We start from the raw sequence: 26,437 nt of genomic DNA on the forward strand, positions 1-26,437 counted from the left end.
AAATGGCAGGTGGACCTTCTTTTTGACCCCATTGTGAAACCAAAAGGGTCAAGCCCAAATAAATAAGCAACCGGAACAAGCGGAGCCTTAACAAAACGTCAGCCATTCAAAGAAAATTTTTTTTTTTCATTTTTTTTTTCCTCTCTTTCTTTTACATTTGTAGTTTTGTAATTGATTATATTACTTGCCATGCCTGTAGCTTCACCAACCTCAGTAAAAGTTACTATGGAACCGATCAATGATTTAGTATTGGAACAAAAAGGCCAACAGCAATCACAGAAAGCAAGTGCTACGGTGTTACCTACGGTTGTCAATAATACCACTCAATCTACTATGGATCAAAGCATTGAAAGCATATCAAAGGAAGAAATGAAATACAAGAAACTTATGATGAAAGGTTTTATTCAAGGTGCTTTACGGGATTATAGTCAGGTAAATGAAAAAAATAGATCTTCTGTTTACTTTGGTTACACTTTTTTTTCTGTCTTACTGCGGTGGATCTGTGGGCTTTTTTTTTTTTTTTTTTTTTTTTTTTGGAACAGTTCTTCAGTCAGTATAAAATGGTTTTCCCCGCCTTCCTTTTTCATTGATATCTTTTATATCCTGATGCTTGTTTTATGTTCTTCACGGACATCATAGTGTCTATTTGGAGTAGATTCATTGAAAGGGTTAGTGCGTTCGGGTGTTATGCTGTTTTGTCACTATTTTTTATTTGGCAAAAAGAATACTTTTTGGTGGGTCCCCTCAAAGTATATAGATGACCATTTTGCTCCCCTCTTTTTTTTCGCTCTCTCTTCCTTATTAGAAGAAAGAAAGAAGAAAAAGAGAAAGTAGATCGTGTTCATTGATGACGATGAAAAAAAAGAAAAAAAGGATTTGACGGTTATTTTATTATATCATCTTTTGGGTTCTGTGGTTCCTATTATTACCTTTGATCTTTTTTTTTTTTTTTACACGATTTGTTTTCTTTTTTTGTGGGGAAAATTTGGTTGTTATTTTATGAAAAGGTATTAACTGATTCTTTTTTTTTTTTTTTTTTTTGTCTTTCATAGGGAAATGCAGCCAAGTACAATGAATTGATTGGACAACTGACGAAAAAACATCAACAAGTAGACGCACCTTCTACTGTTCAACTTTATGTTTGGGTCATCACTCTCTCTGAATGTGTGTCACAATTGGATCGAAATTGTCATGAATTGGTTGTTGCTATTCTTCAATTGGATTGGTCTGTGCGCTCTTCAAGTTTTGTTGATGCTTATATTGGGTTTATGAGGAATCTTGTATCTGCTCACTCGTTCTATGTGGTACCGGCGTTGAATTGTATAGTTGAAGGTTTCCGATATCGTAAGTTCAAATATATAAATATAAAAGGAATGTATCTAACTTTATTTGTTTTCTGTTCTTAGGCTACCAACTACCTCCTTACAGTACAACTACAAGATCTGTCGCTTATTCTCGTCATCATCAAGCATTACAAGCCATTCTGGATTTAATTCCTACTGCATCCAACTCTTTATATGTATCTATCCAACGCAGTATTCCATTCAAGCAACGAAGTACGGCAGATCAAGCAGCTTATGTCAAGAATATTATCGAAGTAATGGATTATGTCCCAGTTCTAAGAAAGCAAATCATGTCCCTTTTGGTGGATCATTTGGTCAAAATTGATGTAAGTTACAATATTTTCTGGCTTTACGTTTGCAGTTCTTGATTTCTGACGTTTTCACTTTTTTTTTTTTTTTTTTTTAGTCTCATATTCAGATCGAATTGGATGATTTGGATGAAGATGTGGAATTTGGTACTTATAATATGAATTTTGACGAAGACTATCATAGCGATAATAGTGACAGCGATGATGATGACAATGATGATGATGATTCTGGGGATGATTTGGATAATGTGGAATCAGAGGTGGACAGTGATTTTGGTGATGATGATGATGAGGACAACAAAAACCAATCAACCTCTCAATCAAAACAAATGCGTCAAGTAAGGTCGATGGTACGACGACTGGATTCTTTGATGCAGTTAATTTTTACTCACTTTGCAGCTTGTGCCAAAACCAATTCACCTGTTACCTTGACGACTTCTTTCAACAACAACAATAATATGACACGATACTCAACTATGGATTTGCGATCTGAAATGTATCATATTCTATTAGAAACCTTTGATCGATCAGTGCTCAAGACATTAAAATCAAGATATACTCAATTCTTACTCTTCTATTTTTGTTCTCTGGATCAACATTATACCGATCACTTTTTGGACCATCTTTTCCAACATCTTACTGACCCTCTTCGTCCCAATGTAACCCGAATTGCTGCAGCTGCTTATATCTCATCCTATGTTGCCCGTGCCAAGTTTATGATGGCTCCCACCATCCAGCGTGCCATGTCCACTCTTTGCCATTGGTGTGAAACTCTTTTGGATCAACATGAAGCTACGATCAGTCTCAACAACATGAACAATATGAACAGTACGGATAAATATGAAGTATTTTATGCCTCAATGCAAGCAATCATGTATATTTTTTGTTTCCGTTGGCGTGATTTGATTTTACGAGACGAAGATGGATTGGATACTTTCAACAATAATGACAGCGATGATGATGATCTGATAATGGAAGGAATCAATGATCACAAGGTGACTCAATCTACAATAGCATCAAGTGAAGAATTACAATCATTAGATGGTAAAAAGTGGTGTCATGGGTTACGCAATATGCCTCGACTATTGATGAACCGATTCCATCCACTCAAAGTGTGTTCTCCTCCAGTGGTCCGACAATTCGCCAAAGTAGCTCATCAGTCTCATTTTATGTACATCTACCCTCTTTTGGAAAGGAACAAGGATCTTATGGTACCAGGAACCAATGTCAACGCGATATCAGCAACAGGTGCAAAAAATCTATTACGTACTGTGCAAACCTTTTTCCCTTTTGATCCTTACAAGCTGGAAGGTAGCCGGAAGTTTATTGAAGGTATTTACTTTGAATGGATTCCTACAGAAGACGATGATGACTCTTCCGACGACGATGATAACAACAGTGATTCCGAAGATGAAGATGATATGTCTGCAGGCATGACAGCCATGAGCATTAGTCCCAGTCCCGCTCAATTTTTATGAAAATAACAACCAGTTTTTGATACAACTATGGATTTCCACACAACTTTTTTTTTTTTTTTTTTTCTAGTATATCCCTTCCTTCTTCTCATACATATACTTCCTCATCTCATCGTTTAGTTTTATTCATTCCATTTTATAAATTTTATCAAATAAAATTATTCATATTGCATTTTGTGTTGAACACCAAAATCTTAAGACTTTATTATGACCTGATCAAAAATGATAGCCTATCTGAATATATTCTAATTTTTATTTTACAAAAACAACCATCATAAATTATTCTCTATCACCTCGTACCTTATCTCTCAATTGATAGAGTAAATTAAAAAAAAAAAAAATAAATCACCCCGTGTAACCCCACGTGAGGTAGAGATGTACTCTTTTATGCTTTTATAATTGACTCAAAAGTCATCATCATCGCATCAAAATTAGACTGAACATAAATGATATCATTCTCTTTCACTTGCATTAATAATAATTTATACCTTACCTCCCAATTTATAGAGTAAATTAAAAAATAAAAATAAAAACACTCATCCCTCATCCAATAATGATCATCATCCAATAAAATGACCACCATTGGATTCCTCTCAAAAAAGTAGTAATATCATCTAATGTCATTTTATCGCTTATCCTGCCACTTAATGTACAATGATCACCAAAAGGATTTCATCGATTTTTCAAAAAATTGCCTGATGACCCCTCGACAATTTTTTTTTACAGCCAAAATTTAGCTGGGGAATTGGAAAATTTTGGCTGTAAAATTAAAAAAATCCATCCCACTTTTTTTTCATCCCTCCAAACCTCAAATTCTCTTTCCCATTGGCTGCACTGCTAAAAAGTAGCTTAACAACGGATAATGACTTTTCATTGGTTAACTTGCTCCATATAGAGAAAAAGCCATTTGAAAAAATCGAACCATTGTCTTCACGACTGTAAAATGAACATGAGCCACTTCCACTCTTCGCCCATTAGATGCACTATTAAAAAGTAGCTTAATAACGGATAATAGCTTTTCATTGGTTAGCTTGCTCAATGAGAAGAAAAAGCCATTTAAAAAAATCGAACCATTGTCTTTTGCATTATAACATCAATGGCATGTATCTATTGATATCAATATTGAAGGGTTGGGGGTAAATAAAATAAAAGAGTTTTATATATAGAATAGTTAATAAAAAAAATAAGAGAATCACAAGTGAGCATAATAATAATAATAATAATAACAATAATAATAACAATGATAATAAAGGAACTAAGAGACAGAAAGAGTAGGTTGACCACTGGCAGAAGGCACGAGATGAGACGGGCGTTGATGACGATGATGGCGTTGTTGCTGTTGATGAGGAAGAAAAGAAGGCAAAGAGGAAGGGAGAGCGGAGGAAGGTTCTTCATAAGGTGGCATGACAGGAACAAATTTTTGAGCTGACCTTTCATCCGTACCACTGGTTCGCCAACCCAGGGCACCAGGATTCAATGTTAAGATAACAATCATGATCACCAAAAGAGCCATTAAAAAACAACCGAGTGCCAAACGACAAGCCTTTTTCCACATCAGATCAATCCGTCTTCCTTTGGTGGATTGATACCTTTTTTCAGGAGGTGTATAAAGTGCACCGATGATCCAGATCGGGGGGAATAAGAATCCAAAGCAAAAGTAAAGAAATGATAATCTACATTTTTGTGATCGTTTCGTCATACCAATGTCCGTTTTTGATTCATCATATTTCCTAGGTAGCGGTAATGATAAGGAGGAGGAGGATGGTGGTAGCCTTGTTTGATGATGACCTTCTAATTGTTTCTCCTCATCATCACTATGGTCATCATCATCGTTGTCATCAGGAGGAAATCGGTGTAGATCCAAGGTCGATGTGGAGATCTGACATTTTTGTTTTAAAGATTCTTTTTTTCTTTCCATCCATTGAAATCGAGTCGATGTTGGATTGTTGCTGGAGAGTCGAAAAGGATGTCGTGAACGACGCCGATGATGGTGTTTTGTATTTTTCAAATTAATTGTATTATTAATGTGGTGATCATTGTTGCTGGCAATAGCAGGATGATTGGAGTCAACATTGGGATGCATCATGGCATTATTCTGATGAGATGATGCCAATGAAGGAGAAAAGACGTGACCATAGGTTGTTGCCGCTTCCGCCCGAATCAATTGTAGTAATTCTAAACGCGCTTGGTGATCTTGCTCGTTGACAGGCGAAGATAATGCAGGGTAAAACACACTGGAGGCAGTGGTGGATGTAGGAGAAATGATGTCGAAAGTCTCTTTTTCTGTTTTAGAACCATCGATGGCAGCATCACCTTCATCTTTGTTACCTTCACCTTCGACATCATCATTTTCGAAATCATCTTTGGCATCATCATCTACAATATCATATAAGCTGTCACCATCATCATCATCATCGTCATCTTCGTCTTCATCTTTATCGCCATCTTCACCTTCATCTTGTTCATCATCTTGTTCATCATCTTGTTCATCATCTTGTTCATCATCATCATCATCTTCTTCTTCATCATCATCAACATCATCTTCATCATCATCATCTTCTTCTTCATCATCATCATCTTCTTCATCATCATCATCATCTTCTTCATCATCATCATCATCTTCTTCTTCATCATCCTCATCTTCTTCTTCATCTACAACCTCTTCGTCATATTCATCATCATCATCATCATCATCATCATCATCATCATCATCGTTTTCCCTTAGTTGACTACCTGATGTTTGTAAAAAATGAGAATGAACTGCGTTCATGATGGTATGAGGTAATGTTGGATGACGTTGCTGTTCCATCAACGTAGTTGAAGAGGCAGAGTCATGACAAGAGGAGGACGAGGATGATTCTGTGGTAGACAATGTTGTGCAACTGGAAGGTGGATGTAAATGAAGATGCTGATTTTTCAAAGCCATGAATTGAATCATATCGTATTGCTGTTTTTTACGTCGATCCAAGATGGTACCACCAAAAAATGTGTAATTAGGATCGAAGTAAATTTCCCATGGTTCATTCATATTGCCAAACGGTCGACGTGAAAAATGACGTTTTCCTCTTGGTTTGATGGGTGATTCATGTTTTGTCGATGGGTCATTAGATAGTGAGAGAGAACGGCGAATGGTATTGCCTGCTACATGTTTGATTTTAGTAGTCAAGGTGGATGATCGTCCCAGCTTGGTTTGTTCCGTACTTTCATTGTAATCAGTAACGACTGATGATGGCTGGTTATGATGATGTTGACGATGATGCTCTTGTACCATAGTCAACAACGAAAAATAGATTGAATATCTATGGAATCAATGAATGAGGATGAAATAATAAAATGAATCAATTGATTCTCTTTACTAGATAGAATATAACAATGATTGAAAGAGATAAAGAAAAAGAAAAGGAAAAAAAGATAGGATTATCTTTTGCTTACTCAAAAAAAATAACCGCGTTTCTTGATATGCGTAAAAAACAAGGATACATAGTAAGATGTGTATCACCGATGTTAATTCTATTTTATTTTCTTTCAAGAAATAAGCAAATAAAGTTAATCCTATGCAAACATAATGTGCAGTTCTTTTATCTTAGTTCTTCAGTCGACTTCTTTTTTTGGGAATCGGATATTCAATATACACTTTTTTTAATCATTGTAACATTTTTAATTTCATTTCTTTGCTTTTCTTTCTTTTTTTTTTTTTTTTTTTTTTTTTTTTTTCCTTTCTCAACAATGGCTAGGTCTCATATGATGAATCCTTCTCAAGATAGTGAAGGTAAGAATGAAAGCAAGCAGATAAAAACCAAATAGTTTAATGGTAGCATTTGTTATAATCGTACAAACAAATTGACTAACAAGTAAATCTATTTGTTTTTTTTTCCTTTGTACGTTTAGAGAATTTAAGTGAAATACAACAAGAAGAACTCCCTCAACATCTTTCTACTCATCAAACGGATATTGTAGAGGACTTTGCAAGACAACTAGATGAATGTAATGACACTGGAGTCCTGTAGGGATTGAAGAATGAGGGTGTAGTATAAAAATAGACTTTAAACTAATCCACCCTTTTTTTTGTGTTTGTTTGTAAACAGTGTGCGCAACAACAATGGATATGAATACGAGTGATGACGAAGATATACCGTTTGGCTATGAACAATTACCTCAAGATGACAATCAAGACGATGATAACGATGACGATGATGATAATATGGACGATCCCAATCAACAGATCAACTCACAGAATTCCATAGACTATTCATACCATACCATGGAAGATGAGGAATCAATGAATGATATCGACCTTCAAAGTCATGTTGCTGTGGAAACAAAACCTCTAACAATTTCATTGAATCCTGAAGATAGTATATCAAAAGGTAAGAATGAAATGATGAATGGTCATTTTGATAGGGATGTTATATTCATGTCTTTTTACGTAGAAACGTCGAACATGATTTTGAACATAATGAAAAACATTGAACTACCTGATAGTGCGGTACCAGGTATGGAACAGGAAGAATAGGATGGGAATTATTATCAAAGAAACTCACAATTAACTATGATCTTGGATTTTTTTTTTTTTTTTTTTAGATTGGGCAAAAGCAATACCTGAATCAAGTTGGATACCAAAAGTCAAGGAACAAGAAAATGGGATCAAATGATATTCAGTTAATGTTAGATTAGAATTTTTACTTTAATTTAGAATTTGTTTGTCAATTATTGTACATAATATCCCTCAATAAAATATATCTTTTACATACAGTGATGATCATGATAGAATTTAAGGCGATAAATTAGTAGAGTATAGAGAAGGAATACGTAAAAAGGATTTTATTATTTATTGAAGCATATTAGAGAATATGAGAAGCAATTGTTTGATCGTCATGCCGCATTGCATAGGAAAGAATAAACTATAGAATCACCAGGAGCAAGTTGATTCACTGCTGTGGTAGTCGAACCAACCGGCATTATCATTGTAGGGAAATGGGCATTGCCCATGCATACATCATTTTTATACACGGTGCATTGTACAGTTTGCTTAACTTGAACGGATTGCAGTTTCTGCCCATTGCTGTTCATGGGAATACAATCGCCAAGTCGATGTTCATTTTTGATACCAGAAGCGTAACCTACAGTGATGTTTGCGTCTTGTTCAGCTCTGCCACCGCTGAAACTAGTGATGATGCCAAAAATGACCAAAGAAATAGAAGTAAACTTCATGATGATTCCTCTTTGTTTCTTCCGATAAAGTGTTAGATAATAATAATAACAAAAAAAAAAAAAGAAAAGGAAAAGAAAAAGAAATCATCATTACTTTCTATTATTCGAGTGAATTGGAAACAATAGTGATGATATCATTTCCCACAAAAATCTATAGTGAATCCTCCTTATCGACAAGTTTATATCTACAAGAACTGATCATCATCATAAGACTATAATTAGTTTTTATTATTACTATTATTATTATTATTTTCGTCATCGTTTACTCTCTTGGTATCACGCTAACAGTCTCAACTATGCAATTCGGGAATATCAATAGATATAAAACCGGTAAAAGGCAATGGAAGGATAGTTCTCGGTGATCGCTTTAAAATGAATGGAAAATCTATATGTTTTTCTTTCAATCTTAACTAACTAAAGGGTGGATTCATCCTCTTTCGTCATTGAATCATTATTCAAAATACATATAAAATCCATAATTCCTCTTATTATTCCATTGATGGTAATGACAGCTCTGATATTTCTCTTGGAATTTGGATGATGGATGACAGTTTTTTTTTTTTTTTTTTTTTTTTTTTTTTTTTTTTATAATTATTTATGTATAACATAATTTAACTTTTTATTATTACATCATTTGTTTCAAATATATTATGAGAACATCAGGCTGTTTAGATAAAGGAAATATCAATCAATAAATAAAAAAAAAAAAAAAAAAAAAAAAAAACTTTATTCGGTTCAAGACATTAATAAGGTGGTGGAAGGCAGGGAAAAGAGAGATGATGAAAAACTAAAGTAATGGAGAAGGAAAGATAGATGCTGAAGAAGAAGGAGAGGATGATAAAGAAGAGGTGGGAGTAAGGGAGGACTCAGATAATGAGGACGAAGGTGATGATGATTCCAAAATAGATGATGAGGATGATGTTGATGACGATGATGATAAAGAAGAGGAAGCAAAGGGAAGAGAGTAGATATCATCTGGAATAATTTGGGTCATGGGGAAACCAATAGAACGAAATCCAGTCAAAATATCATCCACCTTGGTCGGTGAGCTGACAACCACATGATTAGACTGATCAATACGGAATAGAGCTAAAAGATACTTGTGTAGGACACGATCTATATCGTCCAAAGTGACAGATTGGATGGCTTGTAAGAATACCTTCTTTTCAGGTTGATTTTGCCGTAGTACTTGATTGATGAATGAATGAGCACCTGCGATAGATACTGTTGCTTCAGATTGCGCTAGATCAAAAATAATGCTGCTTTTTGCTCCCTCCAAGGAGTGTTCATCAAAATTTGCCTATTAAAAAAGTATTACGATATATCCTGCACCCACTATGGTTTTCTTTTTGTTTAAACACTGACTTACATGCCCATCAGCATACAGAGCCATCACGTTCTTGATTTGTTCATATGCCTTGAATGCATCAGGTGATTGCAATATCCATAATGACAGTGATCCAGCTTCAATATTTTCCATTATCCAACATCGATACGCAAGTCCTTTTCCACGAATCAATCTCCAAAACACACCTTCAATGGTGTTTAACATTTCTATCAATACCATCAATGGAGGAATATCTGGTGATCCAAAATCAGAGGGCCCTAAACAAAAAAAAATAAGTCCTTTGTTCATCTTCTCTTTCTTTATTTACCTGGAGCTGTATGAAGAGAGCATGTGCTTTCCATTGAGGGTTGTTTGATCATAACAGCCTATATGAAATATTCGTTTTCATAGATCATCAATAATCATCCTTCTTTTTTCTATATACTTTACTTACAATATGACCCATATTTCGACCATGATGACTAAGTACGTCTTTTGCTCTAGTGATCGGGGCAAAAGGAGCATGTGTTGGCTATAATTTATATAAAACGATAAGCAAATTGAGAGGAAACAAAACGTATATTTCTTCATCAGAAAAAAAAAACGAAGATTGATACCTGATTTTTCCAAATGTTGAACGCAGATTTTGGTTGATTTGTTCCAAATATATTTCCCATTACATGAACTTGGATGTTTTCCCTTTTACATACTAAATGATCATATAAGACAAGTCAAAATAAAAAAAAGTGCGGTTAGTATCTTTTGTTTAATCATTTCTTATTCAAAATTTCTTACTTGTTTTCCGATATGTTTGTATATCTTGTAGCACTTGATGACATCCGTCCAATAGATCACATGATGAAGTATCTTCCAATTTTTCCAAAATGTCGACTAGAAATTTGGCTTGATAAAGATATCCACATGCGGCATCTGTTGATTTCTTAATATCATGTTGATATGCTTGCATCACCAATTCTGCAAGCTTTTGTTATTCATAGTGGTGATGATCGAGAATGTTTGTTTGATAAAATAGTAAAAAAGTAAAAAAAAAAAAAAAATAGTTAACATGTCTTTCTGTTTTTATTCGCCTACTTTTTATTTGTCATACCTTTCTTCCATCTCGTCGAGTTTGAGGTATATCATTCAAAATCTTGTTTGCGGCCATCTTGAGTCTACCATAAACCAGTCATCATCAACATCAAAAAGAAAAAAAAAAAAGAAAGAACGAAAAGAAAAAGGCGTGAGTGGGTCAGTAACTCTTCTACCCTCTCTCTCTTTTTCTTTCTATCTTTTTATTTTGACAGACGAACTTACTTATCCGCGGTATATTCAGTATGCCATAGGAGATCATTGAGCCATTGTACAGCGTGTTGATATTTGTCAGTCTACAAAGAAAGAAAAAAAAGAAAAGACAAACAAACAATGTAAGAGAATGAGAATAAATGATACACCTTCCAATTTTTTTTTTTTACCTCGACTTTCAAAGAGACCACGATATATTCACGGAAAATAGGACCACGTCCTTGCATGATACGGTAATCAATGGTGTCCCTGTTGAGTTGGCGAATAAGGTCATCAGATGACGTTGGAGGTTTGCTTTGATTAGTGACACCCATTGATAAAGAGAAAAAAGATTCCATAAAAAGCCTTCCGTAGGGACGAAGAGAACTAGGCATATCACCAGTATTGAGATAGACGGATATGGTTGTAAAAGCAGATTGTATATCTATAGAACCCGATGACATTTCATTTAGTTCATTTGCCATATCCCATTTCCTTTTTTTTTTTTTCTTAACTTACGGTCATACTGTATGGCATAGGGTATAGACGCTTGATCCGCTTCGATATACTTTTGCAATTCGTTCCTAAAGAAAGAAAGAAAGAAAGAAAGAAAAAAAAGAAAAAGGTCAAAAGAAAAGAATCTAGGTGAACAAAATTGACCTATACATTAGTATTAATTACCTGAATTGGGGTAAATGAGCAGACGGAGAAGGATGACGAGCAGTAATGACGTTGATTGAGGATATATCAGAAGCATTGGGTATAGGAAATGAGTCCAAAACATGAGGAGGTATATCTATTTCATTTTGTTCGTTCGCGATTTCTAATTGAGTGGCAAGTCGTTGTAAGCGATCGTATCCTAATTCCAGCCTTTGCTGTTCCACTCGGGCTGTTTCTTCATCTTGTAATTGTTGAGCTAGGGAGGCAGACGGTTTTCCAATCAAAGCAACATAGCATCCATTAACATAGTATCTATATAAAAATTTATTAGTATACTGTGTCAACCCGCATTCTTTTTCTTTTCTCTGGTAGGTAATCATACTTCTTAAGTAAATGAAGCCAATCATTTTTGGTAAAATAGTACAATCGATCAAGTGGTTTGATTCTTTGTAAACTTTCTTCAAGATCCAGTCCGTCAGGATGCCCATAAATAAAATCTACCAAAAAAAAAAGGTAAATGATATTCTATTCTCTGTATTCTTTTTCTTGATTTGATATTACCATTAATCACCGAGAATGGAACACAATAAAGTGCTCGACTTTCGAATCCCTCTATCACCTAATATTAACATGAACATGTTATTAATGTCAAATTGATTGATCCATCACTCTCAATATTTCCTTTTCTATTCATTACCTTCAGTCTTTCTCTTTCAATCAAAGTAATCATCCTATCCATATCCATATTTCCAGTAATTATCATATTATTCAACAGATCCAGTACCATAGGTATAACTTGATCCGCGCGATCAGTAGGAACGTTTTCAATATTAATCGTGATAGATGTACGAGCATGTTCAGTTTGGGAACATTCAACAGCTACAATAAGAAAAAAAAAATAGAACGATGATCAATCAAAATTAGAAAGAATAAGATAAAAGTACTTACCAGTACAGAGAGGATCATCCATTTCCATCAATAATTTCTGTAATGGAGATAATGAAGAATCAGTCAAATACGTATTGAGCATTTGAATAGCCATGATTTCAAAAAAGTTCTAAAATAAAAAGCAAAAATAAAATAAAATAAAATAAAATAAAAAGTTAATACTAATAAGGAGAGTGATAACAGAAAGGTCTATTGTCATTTACATCGCCATAAGGACCAAGCCACGAAATACTGATAGCACCCATAGATTCATCAGGATCAGGAAAGAGTACAGTTTCGGTAACATTTTGAGATAAATCACGAATACTTGAAAGACAGGAAGACCATGGACGTTGATGATGATGTGAAGAAGGAGATTGACCGTGTTGTAATATACTTTGATCAATGACATTCAAAGTATTAAAGAGTTGAGATGGATCCAGTTTTCCGGCAATAACAATACACAAATTATCAGGACGATAGTAAGTTTGATGATAAGATTGAACTATAATGATAATAAAATAATAATAATAAACAAATACAATTAATATAGTTTGTGTTATTTTGATGAAACGTATATAGCTGTTTACTTTGATGAATATCCAGTTGACGTAAGGAATCCATCTTGCCACCAGGTTCATTTCGATAAGCACAAGTTTCATCTGGATATAATAATTGTCGCATTCTACTTTGCATCCTATCAAACATAGTATTTTGGCGTCCTTGAACTTCACAATAAACCACCTTGATGAAAAAAAAAAATAATATTAATATCAAATAATCAGTGGTATCATTGGTTCTCAAATCAAATTGTTTACCCCTATAAACATAAACAAAGGTCATTCGTCAGTTTAATGTCGATAGTAAACACACATACACACTACATGTTGGTTGTACAGGACTTCTTTTTTATTTTCCGCTTTTTTTTTTTTTTGTTTTATATATAAAATGTTTACCAGCATCTTCACCAGAGCCATTGATATGATGAATTTCTGTATTGAAGCCAGATTCTGTCAGAGTTGGATATAAAATATGATCTACATACACAGGTAAGAATCGTAAGAAACCTTCACTACCAGCAGTCATGATATCTAAAATTAAATTAAAAAAAAAGATATATACTTATATATCGATCATCTCATGAATTCCCAAACCTCTACTTACTATAACAGGTATGATCAATGTCAGTCCAAGCATTGGTGCCTCTTGCAAAAGCCCGAGTAGCAAATGAATCCAATATTCCCTTGTAAGGATATTGTTCACTACCTAAAAACACAAGACTATATATAAAAAAAATTTTTTTTATGAGTTTCATCCCTATATTATTGTTATTATTATTGTTAATCTTTTAACCTTACTGTTCTGCGCAATGAGCATGTCCACAATCATCAAAAGCTACGTATAAATACATAACAAAATAATAAAATAACAAAAACATTATCCGAAACAAGTTGGATATTATTAAATAGGTTAGTCAATTTGATCTTAAACTATCATATTCTATTTTTTTTTTTTTCCTTCTTCTTTACCCTCAGTTGCCACAGTAAGGAAACCACTCACCAAAGGACCTTATTAAAAAAAAAAAAAAAAGAAAAGAAAAGGAATGAATAAGTATAAATATTCAAATGATATATATATATATATATTATTTGTTATATTACTATCAAGGTCAACATGAACAACGGTAAGACCAGTTTGAGTACTCTTGTACCTTGATACCAAGATGGTCGATTGAGGATCTACATAAAACTGACATTGTAACTGGAATTGAGTTGTTGCAGTAATTGGGTTGATACAAACTTCTGCTGTTGGTGTCTTCGATGTAAAAGAAGTAGTTTTTTTAATATTAAAAGTTTCAATTGGCGTCATAGTTATATATACACATACATATATACGCGCACATATATATATAAGAAGAAGAAAAAAAAAAAAAAAGGGAAAGAAAAAAAAAAAGGGGAAGAAAATCGAAGAAAGACTGAATTTTTGTACTCCCAAAGAAAAAAAAAAAAATGTGACCTTGTCAAAAAAAAAAAAAAAAGTAGGATGTAACTTTACTTTTTGGCGTTTTTAGGAATTCCCTCCCGACCTATGCACCAAACATGGGAAGCCGAGGACGGTCATTGAATCTCATACATCAAAATTGAATCAATTGATATCTATTAATTTTATCAATATCATCATCATTAATCTAGAATTACTATAAAATTATCATAGAAACATCATAGAACCTTTCTTATTTCACCATAAATAATCATCATCATAAAAATAGACTCAGTATCTGGGGTATCTTTAATATCATACATTAAATAAATATCTTTTGTTAAGAATTTAAAAGAACTACATGGGTGGTACGAAACCACTAGAAAACAATGATTGGGGAAAATAGATTTTCAATTTTGGCCAATAAGTGCATTGAAAAATTATTCACCGCTGCTTCAGTTATATGCCGCTCTCAATTTCGAGACTTTTTCTTTTATTTTTTTTCTTCTTTTTTTCTTCTTTTAATTCACTTTTTTTGGATCACTCGAAAAAAAAAAACAGGATGGTTCAACGCAATTCTCAAGTTATCGATACCGAAGAATTAAGAAGAATCCTTATAGCAGAAGGAGAAGAACATGTCAAGATCTCTGGCAAGATCATTTCAGTGGTTAATCACTTACCATTCCAATTCAGTGTACCAATGACCCCAGAAGAAAAACTTGCCATTAGGAATCGAAAAGAAGAAATACACAAACGCCATCAACATCCTGTCCATTTCAAAAGAGATGCCAACTACTTGAAACACAACTATTATCAACAAGAACAACAACAACAACAACAAGGAGAAGAGGAAGCCAATGAACAACAAGATAAGCACGAACTTGATGCGCCTATTTCCAATTTAGGTCGACGTGCTTCTATTGCTCCAAACTTTGGTCAATCTGAAATATGGAATATCACTCCACGACCAGGTCATTCAGCTATCTATGCTGGTACGGATTCTTTACGCAAACATTACAAGACGTTGATGATTGGAGGTACAGGTCAGATCAAATCAGAACTCACTGACCAGGAAATGCCTTTAGATGAAATTCGCCCTGAACATCGTGATGGTTTATCCCAATTATTGAAATTACGTCATGGTATGATTCCTATCTTTCTCAAGAACGAGCAAGCTTTCGGTCATTATGAAGGTTATTGCAAACAAGGTAAAAAAAAAAAAAAAGATTCTAATGAAATGCCAGTATTATTACTAAGTGATATCATATTTTCATTTTTCTCTTGTTGTATTGGTTTGACGAATTCCTTTTTTTTTTTTTTTTAAAAAAAAAAACACACACACACACAAACATGTATATATAGTACTATGGCCACTGTTTCATTATGTCATATGGAATGGATCGATTGATGAAAGCCAATACTGGGATGATTACGTTGCTGTGAATCAAGCATTTGCTCAAACCATTGCCGATAATTATGAACCTGGTGATATAGGTAAAGTGAAATGATATTTTTTTTTTCAAAGTTATGATCGGCTCATTGACATTTTATTATAGTATGGATTCAAGATTACCATCTTTTACTTGTACCTCAGATACTACGTGATCTCAAGCCTTTAGCTCGTATTGGTCTATTTATACATACTCCTTTTCCGTCTTCTGAAATGTTCCGTTGTTTACCACGTAAGTCACCAACTTGCCTTTTTTTTTTTTGGAATAACGGATTATACATTTACTTTTAGATCGTCGAGAAATATTGGATGGCATATTAGGATCAAATCTGGTTGGTTTTCAGGTAATAAAATGTTCTATTATATATATACATATGTATATTTATCAGATAGATGATTCTATTTTGTTTCAATAGACTTATAACTATGCTCGACACTTCGCGTCGAACTGTACAAGAATTATGGGATATGAATGTTCACCTCTTGGGGTTGAAACAAGGGTTGACACTGTTGGTTTGGGCACCTTTCCCATTGGTATTGATGTAGAACGTACTCGACAAAATTGTCATCGACCTAACGTAGCTCCAAAAGTCAAGGCTATTCGTGAAAAGTATCTTGGCAAGTATATCATTGTTGGACGGGACAAACTGGATCCTATGAAAGGTGTTTTACAGAAACTAGAAGCATTTGAAAAATTTTTATATGATTACCCTGAATGGCAAGATAAGGTAAAATTATCAAAAAAAAAAAAAAAGAGTTTGAATGAATTAACACTTTTTTTTCTATTTTATAACTGGAAAAAAATAACAAGGTGGTTCTGATACAAGTGACTTCACCTGGTGTCATTAAATCACCAAAAATGGAAGCCAAGGTAGCGGAAACAGTGAATCGCATTAATACACAATTTGGATCTATTGAATTTACACCTGTGAATCATTATCATCAGCACATCGATCGTGATGAATTCTACGCACTCTTGATTTCTGCGGATGTTGCTCTGGTGACACCGATCTGTGATGGTATGAATACGACTAGTTTTGAATATGTGGTGGCTCAAGAAGAACGTCATGGTCCTTTAATCTTATCGGAATTCACTGGAACTGCGCGAAGTATGGGGGCTGCATTGATTGTTAATCCTTGGGATTACAGTTGGGTATCAAGTGCTATTAATGAATGTCTTATCATGTCTGATGAAGATAAAGCTGAAAAAGCCAAGGTAAAGAAAAAAAGAAGGGAAAAAAATGTAGAACTGAAAATTGGATAAACTTAATAACTTTTTTTTTTTTTTTTTTTTTTTTTTTAGCAACTGACTAACTTTGTCCATACTCATACTGCAGGTTATTGGGCAACACGTTTTATCAATACTTTGGTAAATTCTCCTAAATCTGTTTCCACTTACAAGACAAGCAAAATGGATCCTAAAAGACTATTGATTGAATATCGAAATACACGGAAAGCTTTGTTTTTCTTTGATTATGATGTAAGTATCAACATATGGATGTTAATAAAGTGATGAATTTTGATCTATCTTTTTTTTTTTTTTTTCCTTTTTATAGGGTACATTGACACCTATTGTGGATACACCTTTAGATGCGAAACCATCACATCAATTGATCGAAGCCCTGAAAAATTTATGTCAAGAAAGCAACAATACAGTCTGGGTTGTTTCTGGAAGGGATCAAAACACGCTAGAAGAATGGTTAGGTCATATTCCTCAACTTGGGTTATCAGCCGAACATGGATGCTTTACTCGATTACCTGGTAGTACTAAATGGATCAACAATATCGATCGTGTGGATATGGCATGGAAGGATGATGTACGTGAAATCTTTCAGTATTACAGTGAACGAACCCCTGGTAGTTTTGTAGAAGAAAAACGTGGATCTTTGACATGGCATTACAGGATGACAGAACCTCCCTCTTTTGGGTAAGGAAGAAAAGAAAAAAAAAAAAAAGAAAGAAATAAAAAATAAAAAAGAATGATATAATAAACGGGTATATGAATTCAATCTTTTTTTTTTTTTTTGGTTTTTATGTATGATGATAGTGAATTTCAAGCCAAGGAATGTCAAAATCATTTGGAAAATGCCATTGTACCGAAGTTACCTGTGGAAATCTTACTTGGTAAGAAAAACATTGAAATTCGACCAACGGTGGTGAATAAGGGCTCAGCTGTGAAACGAGCCTTGGCTCAAACAAGTGCCGCGGGTTTTATCCTTTGTGCTGGTGATGATCGGACAGATGAAGATATGTTCAAGACATTGAAAAAGCAAGTGACTTCTGGTGGTTCAGACAAAATCTTATTTACTCTCTCTGTTGGTCCTGTTGATAAGAAAACCTTGGCCGATTGGTATGTGGAAACTAGCCAAGATTTAGTCGACATGTTATCTCTATTGAATAAAAAATAGTTTATTTGTTATAATATATCATACATACATTTATAAGTAGAAAGCTTTTTTTTTTTTTTTTAATTGGTAATTGAAAAAATGGGATGATGAATATGCATATATTTATTGATGTTGTTACTGATAATGGATCGGTTGATCCTTGATGGTTTGGAAGAAAGGGATGGAAAAAGAGGAAGATAAGAAAAAATTGGATGAGGATATCTATAATGGTCTATAATGATGAGGATGATCCAAAAAAAAAAAAAAAAGAAATGTATAATTTGTGGAAAAATGGGAGTGGCTTTAAGGGTAGCAAGGACAATGTTCTTCAAAGAAAAAAAAAAAAAGGAAGTCAACTTCGATGTGAATGGATCATATTTATTTTATATATTTACTTGTTATGTGTCTAGTTGATCCGCACATGGCACATTTGTTAGTATTATGATGATGATGATGAGAATTTGAAGATAGTATAGTCACGCCAATGATCAAATGCATATTGAATGCAAAATAAAGAAAAAGAAGAAAACAAGATATGGGTTCTTTTCATACTTTTATATATATATCAAAAAAAAAAAAGAGGAGATAGTTAGCTGTTTGATAATAATTGCATGAATTAAAAAAAAAAAAAAAGTTGTCAAATGAAAAAATATCTACTATAAATGATAATCCCGGCAACAGCCAGTTTCTTTCATCTTGGAAATGAAAAAAAAAAAAAAAAAAACGAAACATTCAAAATTTTCTTATCGATTGATCAAATAAGCAACGAAACAAAACTTATTGAACAATGGGTCTTATCTTCTTGTTCTTTATATATATTCACTAACGAGATAGAACTGATGAATGACGTTTTTTATTTCATTTCTTAAGTAATAACAATAAATAAAGAGGTATACAAAAAAAAAAAAAGAGGAAGATAAAGATATATATCAGATGGGATGGTAAATAACAATAATAACTAAAATATTGGAGATCGTCAAAAAAAGGAAAAAAAGAAAAGTTTCTTATCACAAAAAGAAAATGTGTATCACACCAGTTTCCATTGAGTTTGCTCTATTTTTTCCTTGCATGAGTAATGTACCACTGCCCCATTTGGAAATACCGCGAAGACACTAAAGAGAAAAGAAAATATGAATGATGGTTGTTTTCCTTTTTTTTTTTTTTTTTTTTTTTTTTTTTTTTTTACCTATTTCCAATTCGTTTGTTACATTGAGGACACATCCTATCTTCAGTGATCTTGACTGCACGTGAACGATAAAATGACAGTTGTTCTTCTACTTGGAATTGCTCTGCCTTGAGTAAATTTTTCACCACATGATCCTTGTTTCTATTGCGATTGCTTTCTCGGATATACTTTTCAAAAAATGGAAATAATCCTTGAAGTGGTGTATTGAGTGGTAAGATAGATAAAACTTCTGCTGCATTGACGTGTGATCCATGATGTGCAAGTAATTCCAATGCTGGTGCTAATAATGGTTGTCGTTTTGTTGATTTGTTGTTCTTGCCTTTGGTTCCAAATGATGACGATGATGGCTGTAAATACACACGTAATAAAGTCAGATACATCTTGCTTCCTTTTTCTGCATTTTCCCGATAAATCTTTGTACAGTATCTAAATATGTACATATATTCAAATATTAGTTTTCTTCTTCTTTTTTTTTTTTTTGTTTATATTTACTCTTCAGCCATAGCATAATTCTTTAGTTTATAGACATAAATATCCAAAGCTTGATCATGTTGTCCAATACGACTAAGGAGAACCGCTCTTTCTTCATAAAGGTCTATTTATTTCATAAAAAAAATCAGAGAATGAATTATTAAAAAAAAAAAGATTATCCTTACCATCCAGTGGTAGTCGAGATAATATCTTCTCAGCCCGATAATGAGTTGAATCCGCCAAAAATTGCAATAATTTAGTCCTTATTCTTGTTTTTTCATCTATCAAATTGTGTTCAAGCTGTTTAATGAACCTAATACGTTGATACTAATTGTATTACCTTCGGAAACTTGATCCGCTTTGATTTTATCGAGATACGCAATGGCAAGTCGATTATGGAAGTCGGGAGTTTGATCATGTAAGTCATCCATAATATATTCCAAATATTGAATCGTAAGATTATCAGATATAGATGCCAAATGATGTAGTACACGATCCCGCGGAAAACTTTCTACTTCAGCTAAATCATCAATAAATATCTATAATAATAAATAAGTTTAAAAAGAAGTATACACAAACGAAATAAATTCAGATAATTCATCTTTTTTTTTTTCTACTTACATCCATTCCATGAATAGGATCTGATTCCAATACCCAACGAGAATATTGAAGAACTAAATCGAAATGATCCAATCCCAATCTTTGTAAATATCGAATCGTAGGTAATACTCCTCGTAATGGTCCGTCCGTTTGTTGTCCAAGTCTATAAAAGTATATATTAAAAAAAAAAAAAACAGAATCAGATAAGCTTGATATCTAACAACCCTTCTCTATCACTTACTTTGATAACAAATCCAGAGCATTTGAATGTAATCCTTTGCAATTGTAAAGATCTACCAATTCCTTATACTTTTTCTTGTCCATCAAAATAGTCTCACATTCTTTTACATCACAGTGATTTTGTACACGAAGGAGTGGTCCCACTAAAGCATCATTTGTCAACATGTATGATTTCAATAAAGTTGTATCTACCAAAGTTGCTTGTTCAGTTAAATGTTGTAATGTTGTTCCACTTGTTACCGATGATGAGGATAATGTAGTAGATCCACTTGTAGGAGGACAAAGTATACCATTGCCATGTAATGCTGCTAGTTGCTTGGAAAGTCTTTGTCGTTTGTCGGTTAAAAATCGGATTAAATAAGTAATAGCTTCGTGTAAATGAATCCCTGTCAAAGGTACCAATTCTTTTTGTTGATGAGCATGATAACTCTGTATGATGCCTGATAACTTGCTGCTGCTGTTATTACTTAGCACAGTGTTTGTTTTGCTGTAATTCGAAGTACGGCTATCAGGTCGAAGCTGTTCGTGTTGATGATCATCGTTGTTACCATTTTTGCGTGAAGTGGTTAACGCTAAAAGTGAGTCATTGTCATCATCGTCCTGCCGATTTTCTTTGTCTTTTGCTAATTGTCCTGAAATCATACTGGGATAAAGTTCAATCACATCTTCTGCTGGTGTATCCAATTCTTGAAATAATTCCAAAGCTGTATCGTATTCACCATGTAAGAACAAATCGTGTGCTCGTGCCATCCGAATCATTCGTAGTTTTTCTTCTTTGTTTTCCACAAGAACTGCATCAATTTGTTCCAAAAGACTAACCGCCTCTTCATATGCATGCTTTTCCACAAGTTGATCAATCTATATATGATAAAATAATCCCTCGTTAATACTTTTTTTTTTTTTTTGTATTTTACAATAACATCTACCTGAGAAGAAAAACTATATGGTGTTAATCGCCATATTTGAGAACCTGTTGCCACATAAACTAGTTTGCCTTGATTCAAAAACTTTGCATTGGAAATATCAATTTGTTGTACCAAAGCAAGAGATTGGATATTTCGGACTTCAACATGCTTTGGAAGAATAGCAATCACATAAGGATAAGAGTAACCTATTCGAATTAAGAAAATATCATATTAAAAATCAAAGTGTTTCAAGACTTCTTTTTTTTCAAATCATCTACTTACCCATTTGTTCAGGAGTACCAGACCATTCAATACCAACCTTACGTGTAGGAGTACCATCCAAACCCAAAAAAATACTGACATCTAAAAAGAATAGAATAATAATGAATATATATATATATATATATATATAAACTGAACTTACGATCTCTTGCAAGAAGCATTTCATTATTGGGGATCTTGGTCACCATAGGCTTGCCACCTCGGAATCCAATAGACATGTTATATAGACTGTTGAGAGTACTGATCGCACCACTAGCTGCACCACTTGATATACTGTTGCTACCGCTTCCACTTCCACTGCCACTTCCACCACCACTACCACCATTGCCATTACTACCACCAATATTGGCACCATTTAACAAACCACCTTCTGTCATGGGACCAAAGAGTTCAGTCCATTGTCCACTTTCAACTTCCATCAACGCGTATTCAGAGGCAAGTCCTAAACAAATCTTGGTTGAGCCTACCCAAGCCATTGTCTTGACACGATCTGATATTGGCCATTCCTTAGTTTCCAAGAATTCAGTATCTTTCCATACAAACACCACTAATTTCTTGCGTACAGCTACTGCAAGTCGAGTCACTAGTTGTGGAATTTGTTCTTGATTCATCTCCACCATAGTTTGTATTGTGAATAGATTTGCCCCCTTTGTTTTTCCTAAAGTCATTCGTAATTCAAACGTTCGAAGATCATGAAGACTGATTAGTCCATCTATTTACTCCCCAAATAATAATAATAATAATAATAATAATAAAAAGATATAGAAAAGGGTTCAGTCAGTCGAATTACGTATTTCAACAGCAATCAATCAATAACTTTTTTACCAGATAATGAAACCAAAACATCTATTTCTTTAATAATGTCCAATTGTTCAATAGGTCGTTTAGAAAAGTTTTTGTGTGTATTGATAAGAGTGACTTCAGGTACTTCGTTTTCGTCAGCCACTAGAAACATACAAGGATTAGCTTTAGTGTTTCAAACTATACATTTATGAAATCTTACCTAAAGGTTCTTTAATATCATATTCAAGAAGATGACCAAGACCTGTACCAATTAATAGTCGATCACCTAAGAAAAAAAAATAAGTTTTGTAATCGTATATAAAAAGAATGATTGAGGGCATCTTTCTATGGAGACTAATAATAATAGTACAAAACTTACCATGAGCAAAAATGGATTCGATACGATTCACCTTATCCACAACAGTGGTCACTTGGAAGGCATCATGCATTTTATCAAATAAATTGAAAAATTAATGATAATTCAAAAAAAACAGAAAAAAGAAAAGAAAAGAAAAGAAAAGATAAAATTAGGGTTTTCTTGATTGAAATTTTTGGTTTGAACATTTTCACTCAACCATGTTCAAACACAGCCATTTTTTTCTTTTTTTTGGTAAGTTTGAGGATGCAGAAAAGGGATTATGCATAAAAATGAAGTAGATCATAGAGATCGATGTAAACGGAAAAAAAAAAGTGACACACGCATAATGATTTGTTGGGAAATTATAGAAATATTCTTTTTATTTATTATTATTATCATTACTATTAATACTCTTTTCACAAGTAACGAATAATAAAAATAGAGAATATGTAAGTTTTATTCAATGAATAGATTAAAATATCCTAGAGAATAATATATGGACTAAACTAAATGGTCTTGTTCTAATTCGACGGTGAAGCTTTTATAAGAAATACAAACAAAGAGAAAAAAAAATAAGTTGTTATTATTCTCAGATTATTGCATCACTTACGTTTAGTAGGAGAACTTGGAGATATTGGTTGTTGTACTGGTAAGTTCGATGAAGATGGTGATAACGATGAATCTGTGGCGACTATCCCTGATGTTGCTTCCGTTCCGGTCATTATTGTAGGTGATGATGATGATGTAGACTTGGTTGTATCTTGGTTTGATCCTTCTACATATTTCGTGCATAAAAAAAAAAAAAAAAACGAATAAAGAATTAGATGGTTGCTTTTTCTTTTTTCCATCATTCATCAATGTCTTACCAGTGACGACAGTTGTAGATGGATTTGTTTTTGATTGTTTTCTTTTCTTGGCTGCTTCCTTTTCTTCCTTTTCCCTTTGTGCCTCCAATTTTCGTTTTTCCGCTGCCTGCCGTTTTTCTTCAGCCAATTGATGTTTTCTCGCTTCTTTTTCATTTTGAAGATCTATAAAAGAATAATAAAAGTTAGTTTTCAAATAATATATTAAGATTTTTTTTTTTACCTTGCATAGCAGTATCAATAGCGCGGGTATTACTTTCTTGTAACATGGATGCATCATTAAAATCCAACATTTGTACACGGGATTGCTTAATAAAACCTTTGGGAATGGCATTATCTTGTCGATGAATAGATGGACGAGATGAAGCATTCATAGAAGTCAAAGATGTGGTTGGATTTGTTGCCATACCTGGAGGTAAAGGACGATTGAAACGAGCAGGACCAGAAGGACGTAAAAAGCTAGGTCGGTTTGTATCAGTACCAAGAGAAGGTTTGCGTACCATTGGACGTTGAATAAATAGACTTGATGATGAAGCTGTAGCAGGTCGAGGTCGTGGTGGAGGAGGGCGGAGACCAGCTCTTGCGTCCATAGAACCTCGTGCATATAAAGCTGTAGATGGAGGAGGTCGGGTTTGACCACCAGGAACTGCCATTGAATTATTGTTAGTATTGGGAAATCGATATGATGTGTTGAATGAAGTAGGAGATGACAATGGTGAAGCTTCTGCCATAATAAGATCGTCTTCTGCTTGAATAAGGGCTTTAAATCGATTTTGGCGTACTGCGTCCGAGATAGTGTCGTCCTTGGCTGTGCTAAGTTGGAAGTGTCTGGCGATGGTAGGTTCATTGGATTCGTAGTTGGGATTTGTAAATGGAACTTTAGGTTGAGCTTCTGATTGCATAAGCATAAGTTCCTTAGGATGAAAACCAAAGCCTTTATCTTGAACTAAAAAAAAAAAAAAAAAAAGAAAGAAAGAAAAAAGAATAGAGTCAAATATTTTATACACTTTTATTTTTTTTTATTCTTTTTTTTTTTTCTCTTCCTTTTACTTACCAGTAGAAACAATATGATGTAAAAGTGGCTGTACTTGATTTGACCATTCTGTGCATTTGAGATTGAGTTGTTTAGTAGTAGCAAAGCCTTGTAATATATTTCCCAAAAGTCGTACCCAATCACTTTGATCTTGACAAGCAGTGTTTATTATCTATTTTTTTTTTTAAAAAAAAAAAAAGAAAAGAAAAAAGAGATCAGAAATCAAATATAATTGAATACCGCCCATAACCAATACAAATCATATGACAGCAATCAAAAAAAAAAAAAAGAGTTCTTGGGAGTACAAGAACCATCCACCAAAAAAAAAAAAAAAAAAAAAAAAAAAAGAGAGAGACCACGATAACATTGAAGTATTGTTTATCATTTTCATGAATCAACAAAGTTCCATTAAATAATAAACAGAATATGAACAAACGCTTGTAAAGTCTTTTATTGAGAGAGAGAAAGTCATAAACAAGTCTTTGATCACATCAATATAACAAAGCTATACCAGAACACAAAATCCATCCAATTTCAGTATCCATCCCCCTCTTGAAAGTCCTCTTTTTTTTTTTTTTTTTTTTCTCTATTTTTGCTGTCATACTGAATATCATATATATAATCGCATCATAAACAAAACGATCATATATATTCCAAATCGATATAAAAAGTTGCTTACCTTGTTACAATTGTCAATCATAGAAGGAAGTTCGCCTTTTCGTATATAAAGTAATGAGAAGAGAATGCCTATCTTGGTTGCTTTATCGTAATTGGTGAATTGCATAGATACAATATCCAAAATGTCGTCGGATAATTCTTGAGCAACAACTGCGGAATGCCATCCTGGTGTACTAAATTCTTCCTCTAACCAAGCGCGTATTGTTTGTGGTGTTCCTTTATCCGTCATGTTGAGTGTAATAATAACAATAATAAAAAAAAAAGTCGACTTCTTTTAACTGTTGATATATATATAAAAAAAAGAATAGCTAGACAACAAATGAAGATGAGAAGAAAATAAAGAAAAAGAGAGAGAGTAAAAAAAAGAAAAAGATATAAAATTTTTGCAAAAGGGAAGATATCAATCGTTTTTACCTGAAAGCGTGACTTTGAGGAAAAAAAAAGACCATTCAAACCCAGATTTCCTTTCTTGAAAAAAAGTTGTCAGAAATTGATATGATCATATTAATGCTATCAATAAACCTCTAATGATAAAATAGGACGTGCTTGTTTTTTTTTTTTTTTTTTTTTTTTCTAAGGTTAAAGTAATAATAATAGACAATCATATCATTTAAGTCAATACAAATTCAAAGAGAAGATCTAAACTGTGTCAGTTTATTTTGAAACAAAAGATGAATAATAATAAGAGA

The 26,437-nt window shown here is 33.4% G+C and overlaps 8 protein-coding genes across 8 annotated transcripts; 3 read left to right on the forward strand and 5 right to left on the reverse strand.

Annotated features, from left to right (window-relative positions):
- The first annotated feature begins 111 nt into the window (after positions 1–111).
- On the forward strand, positions 112–3,431 carry BX664DRAFT_325270 (RNA polymerase I-specific transcription initiation factor RRN3). The gene is made up of 4 exons (XM_051543991.1): positions 112–432; positions 1,053–1,344; positions 1,407–1,669; positions 1,750–3,431. Exons 1-4 carry the CDS (start codon positions 190–192, stop codon positions 3,127–3,129), a joined length of 2,178 nt encoding a protein of 725 aa, XP_051403193.1. The 5' UTR covers positions 112–189; the 3' UTR covers positions 3,130–3,431.
- An 899-nt stretch (positions 3,432–4,330) lies between these two features.
- Positions 4,331–6,397, reverse strand: BX664DRAFT_370615 (uncharacterized protein; the record flags this gene model as incomplete). The annotated part of the gene is made up of 1 exon (XM_051548643.1): positions 4,331–6,397. The coding sequence occupies one exon, from the start codon at positions 6,395–6,397 to the stop codon at positions 4,382–4,384; it is 2,016 nt and encodes a 671-aa protein (XP_051403194.1). The 3' UTR covers positions 4,331–4,381.
- A 463-nt stretch (positions 6,398–6,860) lies between these two features.
- On the forward strand, positions 6,861–7,882 carry BX664DRAFT_70088 (uncharacterized protein). Its single transcript, XM_051549699.1, has 5 exons — positions 6,861–6,895; positions 7,015–7,129; positions 7,212–7,493; positions 7,557–7,619; positions 7,708–7,882. The coding sequence occupies exons 2-5, from the start codon at positions 7,105–7,107 to the stop codon at positions 7,776–7,778; spliced, it is 441 nt and encodes a 146-aa protein (XP_051403195.1). The 5' UTR covers positions 6,861–6,895; positions 7,015–7,104; the 3' UTR covers positions 7,779–7,882.
- Positions 7,883–7,998: 116 nt separating this feature from the next.
- BX664DRAFT_346979 (uncharacterized protein) lies at positions 7,999–8,337 on the reverse strand (the record flags this gene model as incomplete). The annotated part of the gene is made up of 1 exon (XM_051547539.1): positions 7,999–8,337. One exon carries the CDS (start codon positions 8,335–8,337, stop codon positions 7,999–8,001), a length of 339 nt encoding a protein of 112 aa, XP_051403196.1.
- A 710-nt stretch (positions 8,338–9,047) lies between these two features.
- BX664DRAFT_325279 (Metalloenzyme, LuxS/M16 peptidase-like protein) lies at positions 9,048–14,466 on the reverse strand. Its single transcript, XM_051543992.1, has 22 exons — positions 14,194–14,466; positions 14,062–14,100; positions 13,891–13,927; positions 13,697–13,812; positions 13,488–13,623; positions 13,123–13,277; positions 12,757–13,037; positions 12,554–12,662; positions 12,303–12,484; positions 12,167–12,224; positions 11,988–12,102; positions 11,627–11,917; positions 11,465–11,529; positions 11,137–11,390; positions 10,979–11,049; positions 10,773–10,836; positions 10,460–10,646; positions 10,282–10,373; positions 10,119–10,196; positions 9,993–10,050; positions 9,707–9,942; positions 9,048–9,637 (listed from the first exon to the last, which is right to left on the reverse strand). Exons 1-22 carry the CDS (start codon positions 14,399–14,401, stop codon positions 9,125–9,127), a joined length of 3,345 nt encoding a protein of 1,114 aa, XP_051403197.1. The 5' UTR covers positions 14,402–14,466; the 3' UTR covers positions 9,048–9,124.
- A 570-nt stretch (positions 14,467–15,036) lies between these two features.
- On the forward strand, positions 15,037–18,387 carry BX664DRAFT_275380 (glycosyltransferase family 20-domain-containing protein). The gene is made up of 9 exons (XM_051541281.1): positions 15,037–15,720; positions 15,875–16,006; positions 16,069–16,194; positions 16,254–16,306; positions 16,379–16,690; positions 16,774–17,178; positions 17,266–17,442; positions 17,519–17,889; positions 18,010–18,387. The coding sequence occupies exons 1-9, from the start codon at positions 15,075–15,077 to the stop codon at positions 18,368–18,370; spliced, it is 2,583 nt and encodes an 860-aa protein (XP_051403198.1). The 5' UTR covers positions 15,037–15,074; the 3' UTR covers positions 18,371–18,387.
- Positions 18,388–19,236: 849 nt separating this feature from the next.
- Positions 19,237–23,332, reverse strand: BX664DRAFT_325283 (vacuolar sorting protein 39 domain 2-domain-containing protein). Its single transcript, XM_051543993.1, has 13 exons — positions 23,196–23,332; positions 23,037–23,102; positions 22,859–22,978; positions 22,176–22,745; positions 22,034–22,114; positions 21,773–21,957; positions 20,848–21,704; positions 20,628–20,769; positions 20,347–20,545; positions 20,192–20,287; positions 20,028–20,130; positions 19,536–19,961; positions 19,237–19,461 (listed from the first exon to the last, which is right to left on the reverse strand). The coding sequence occupies exons 1-13, from the start codon at positions 23,263–23,265 to the stop codon at positions 19,377–19,379; spliced, it is 3,000 nt and encodes a 999-aa protein (XP_051403199.1). The 5' UTR covers positions 23,266–23,332; the 3' UTR covers positions 19,237–19,376.
- A 228-nt stretch (positions 23,333–23,560) lies between these two features.
- On the reverse strand, positions 23,561–26,056 carry BX664DRAFT_325285 (uncharacterized protein). The gene is made up of 6 exons (XM_051543994.1): positions 25,750–26,056; positions 25,092–25,242; positions 24,261–24,983; positions 24,041–24,202; positions 23,785–23,949; positions 23,561–23,712 (listed from the first exon to the last, which is right to left on the reverse strand). Exons 1-6 carry the CDS (start codon positions 25,975–25,977, stop codon positions 23,696–23,698), a joined length of 1,446 nt encoding a protein of 481 aa, XP_051403200.1. The 5' UTR covers positions 25,978–26,056; the 3' UTR covers positions 23,561–23,695.
- Positions 26,057–26,437: the final 381 nt, after the last annotated feature.

This window comes from Halteromyces radiatus (genome assembly GCF_025201355.1).
Source record: "Halteromyces radiatus strain CBS 162.75 chromosome Unknown BX664scaffold_2, whole genome shotgun sequence".
NCBI classification, from domain to species: Eukaryota; Fungi; Mucoromycota; class Mucoromycetes; order Mucorales; family Cunninghamellaceae; genus Halteromyces; species Halteromyces radiatus.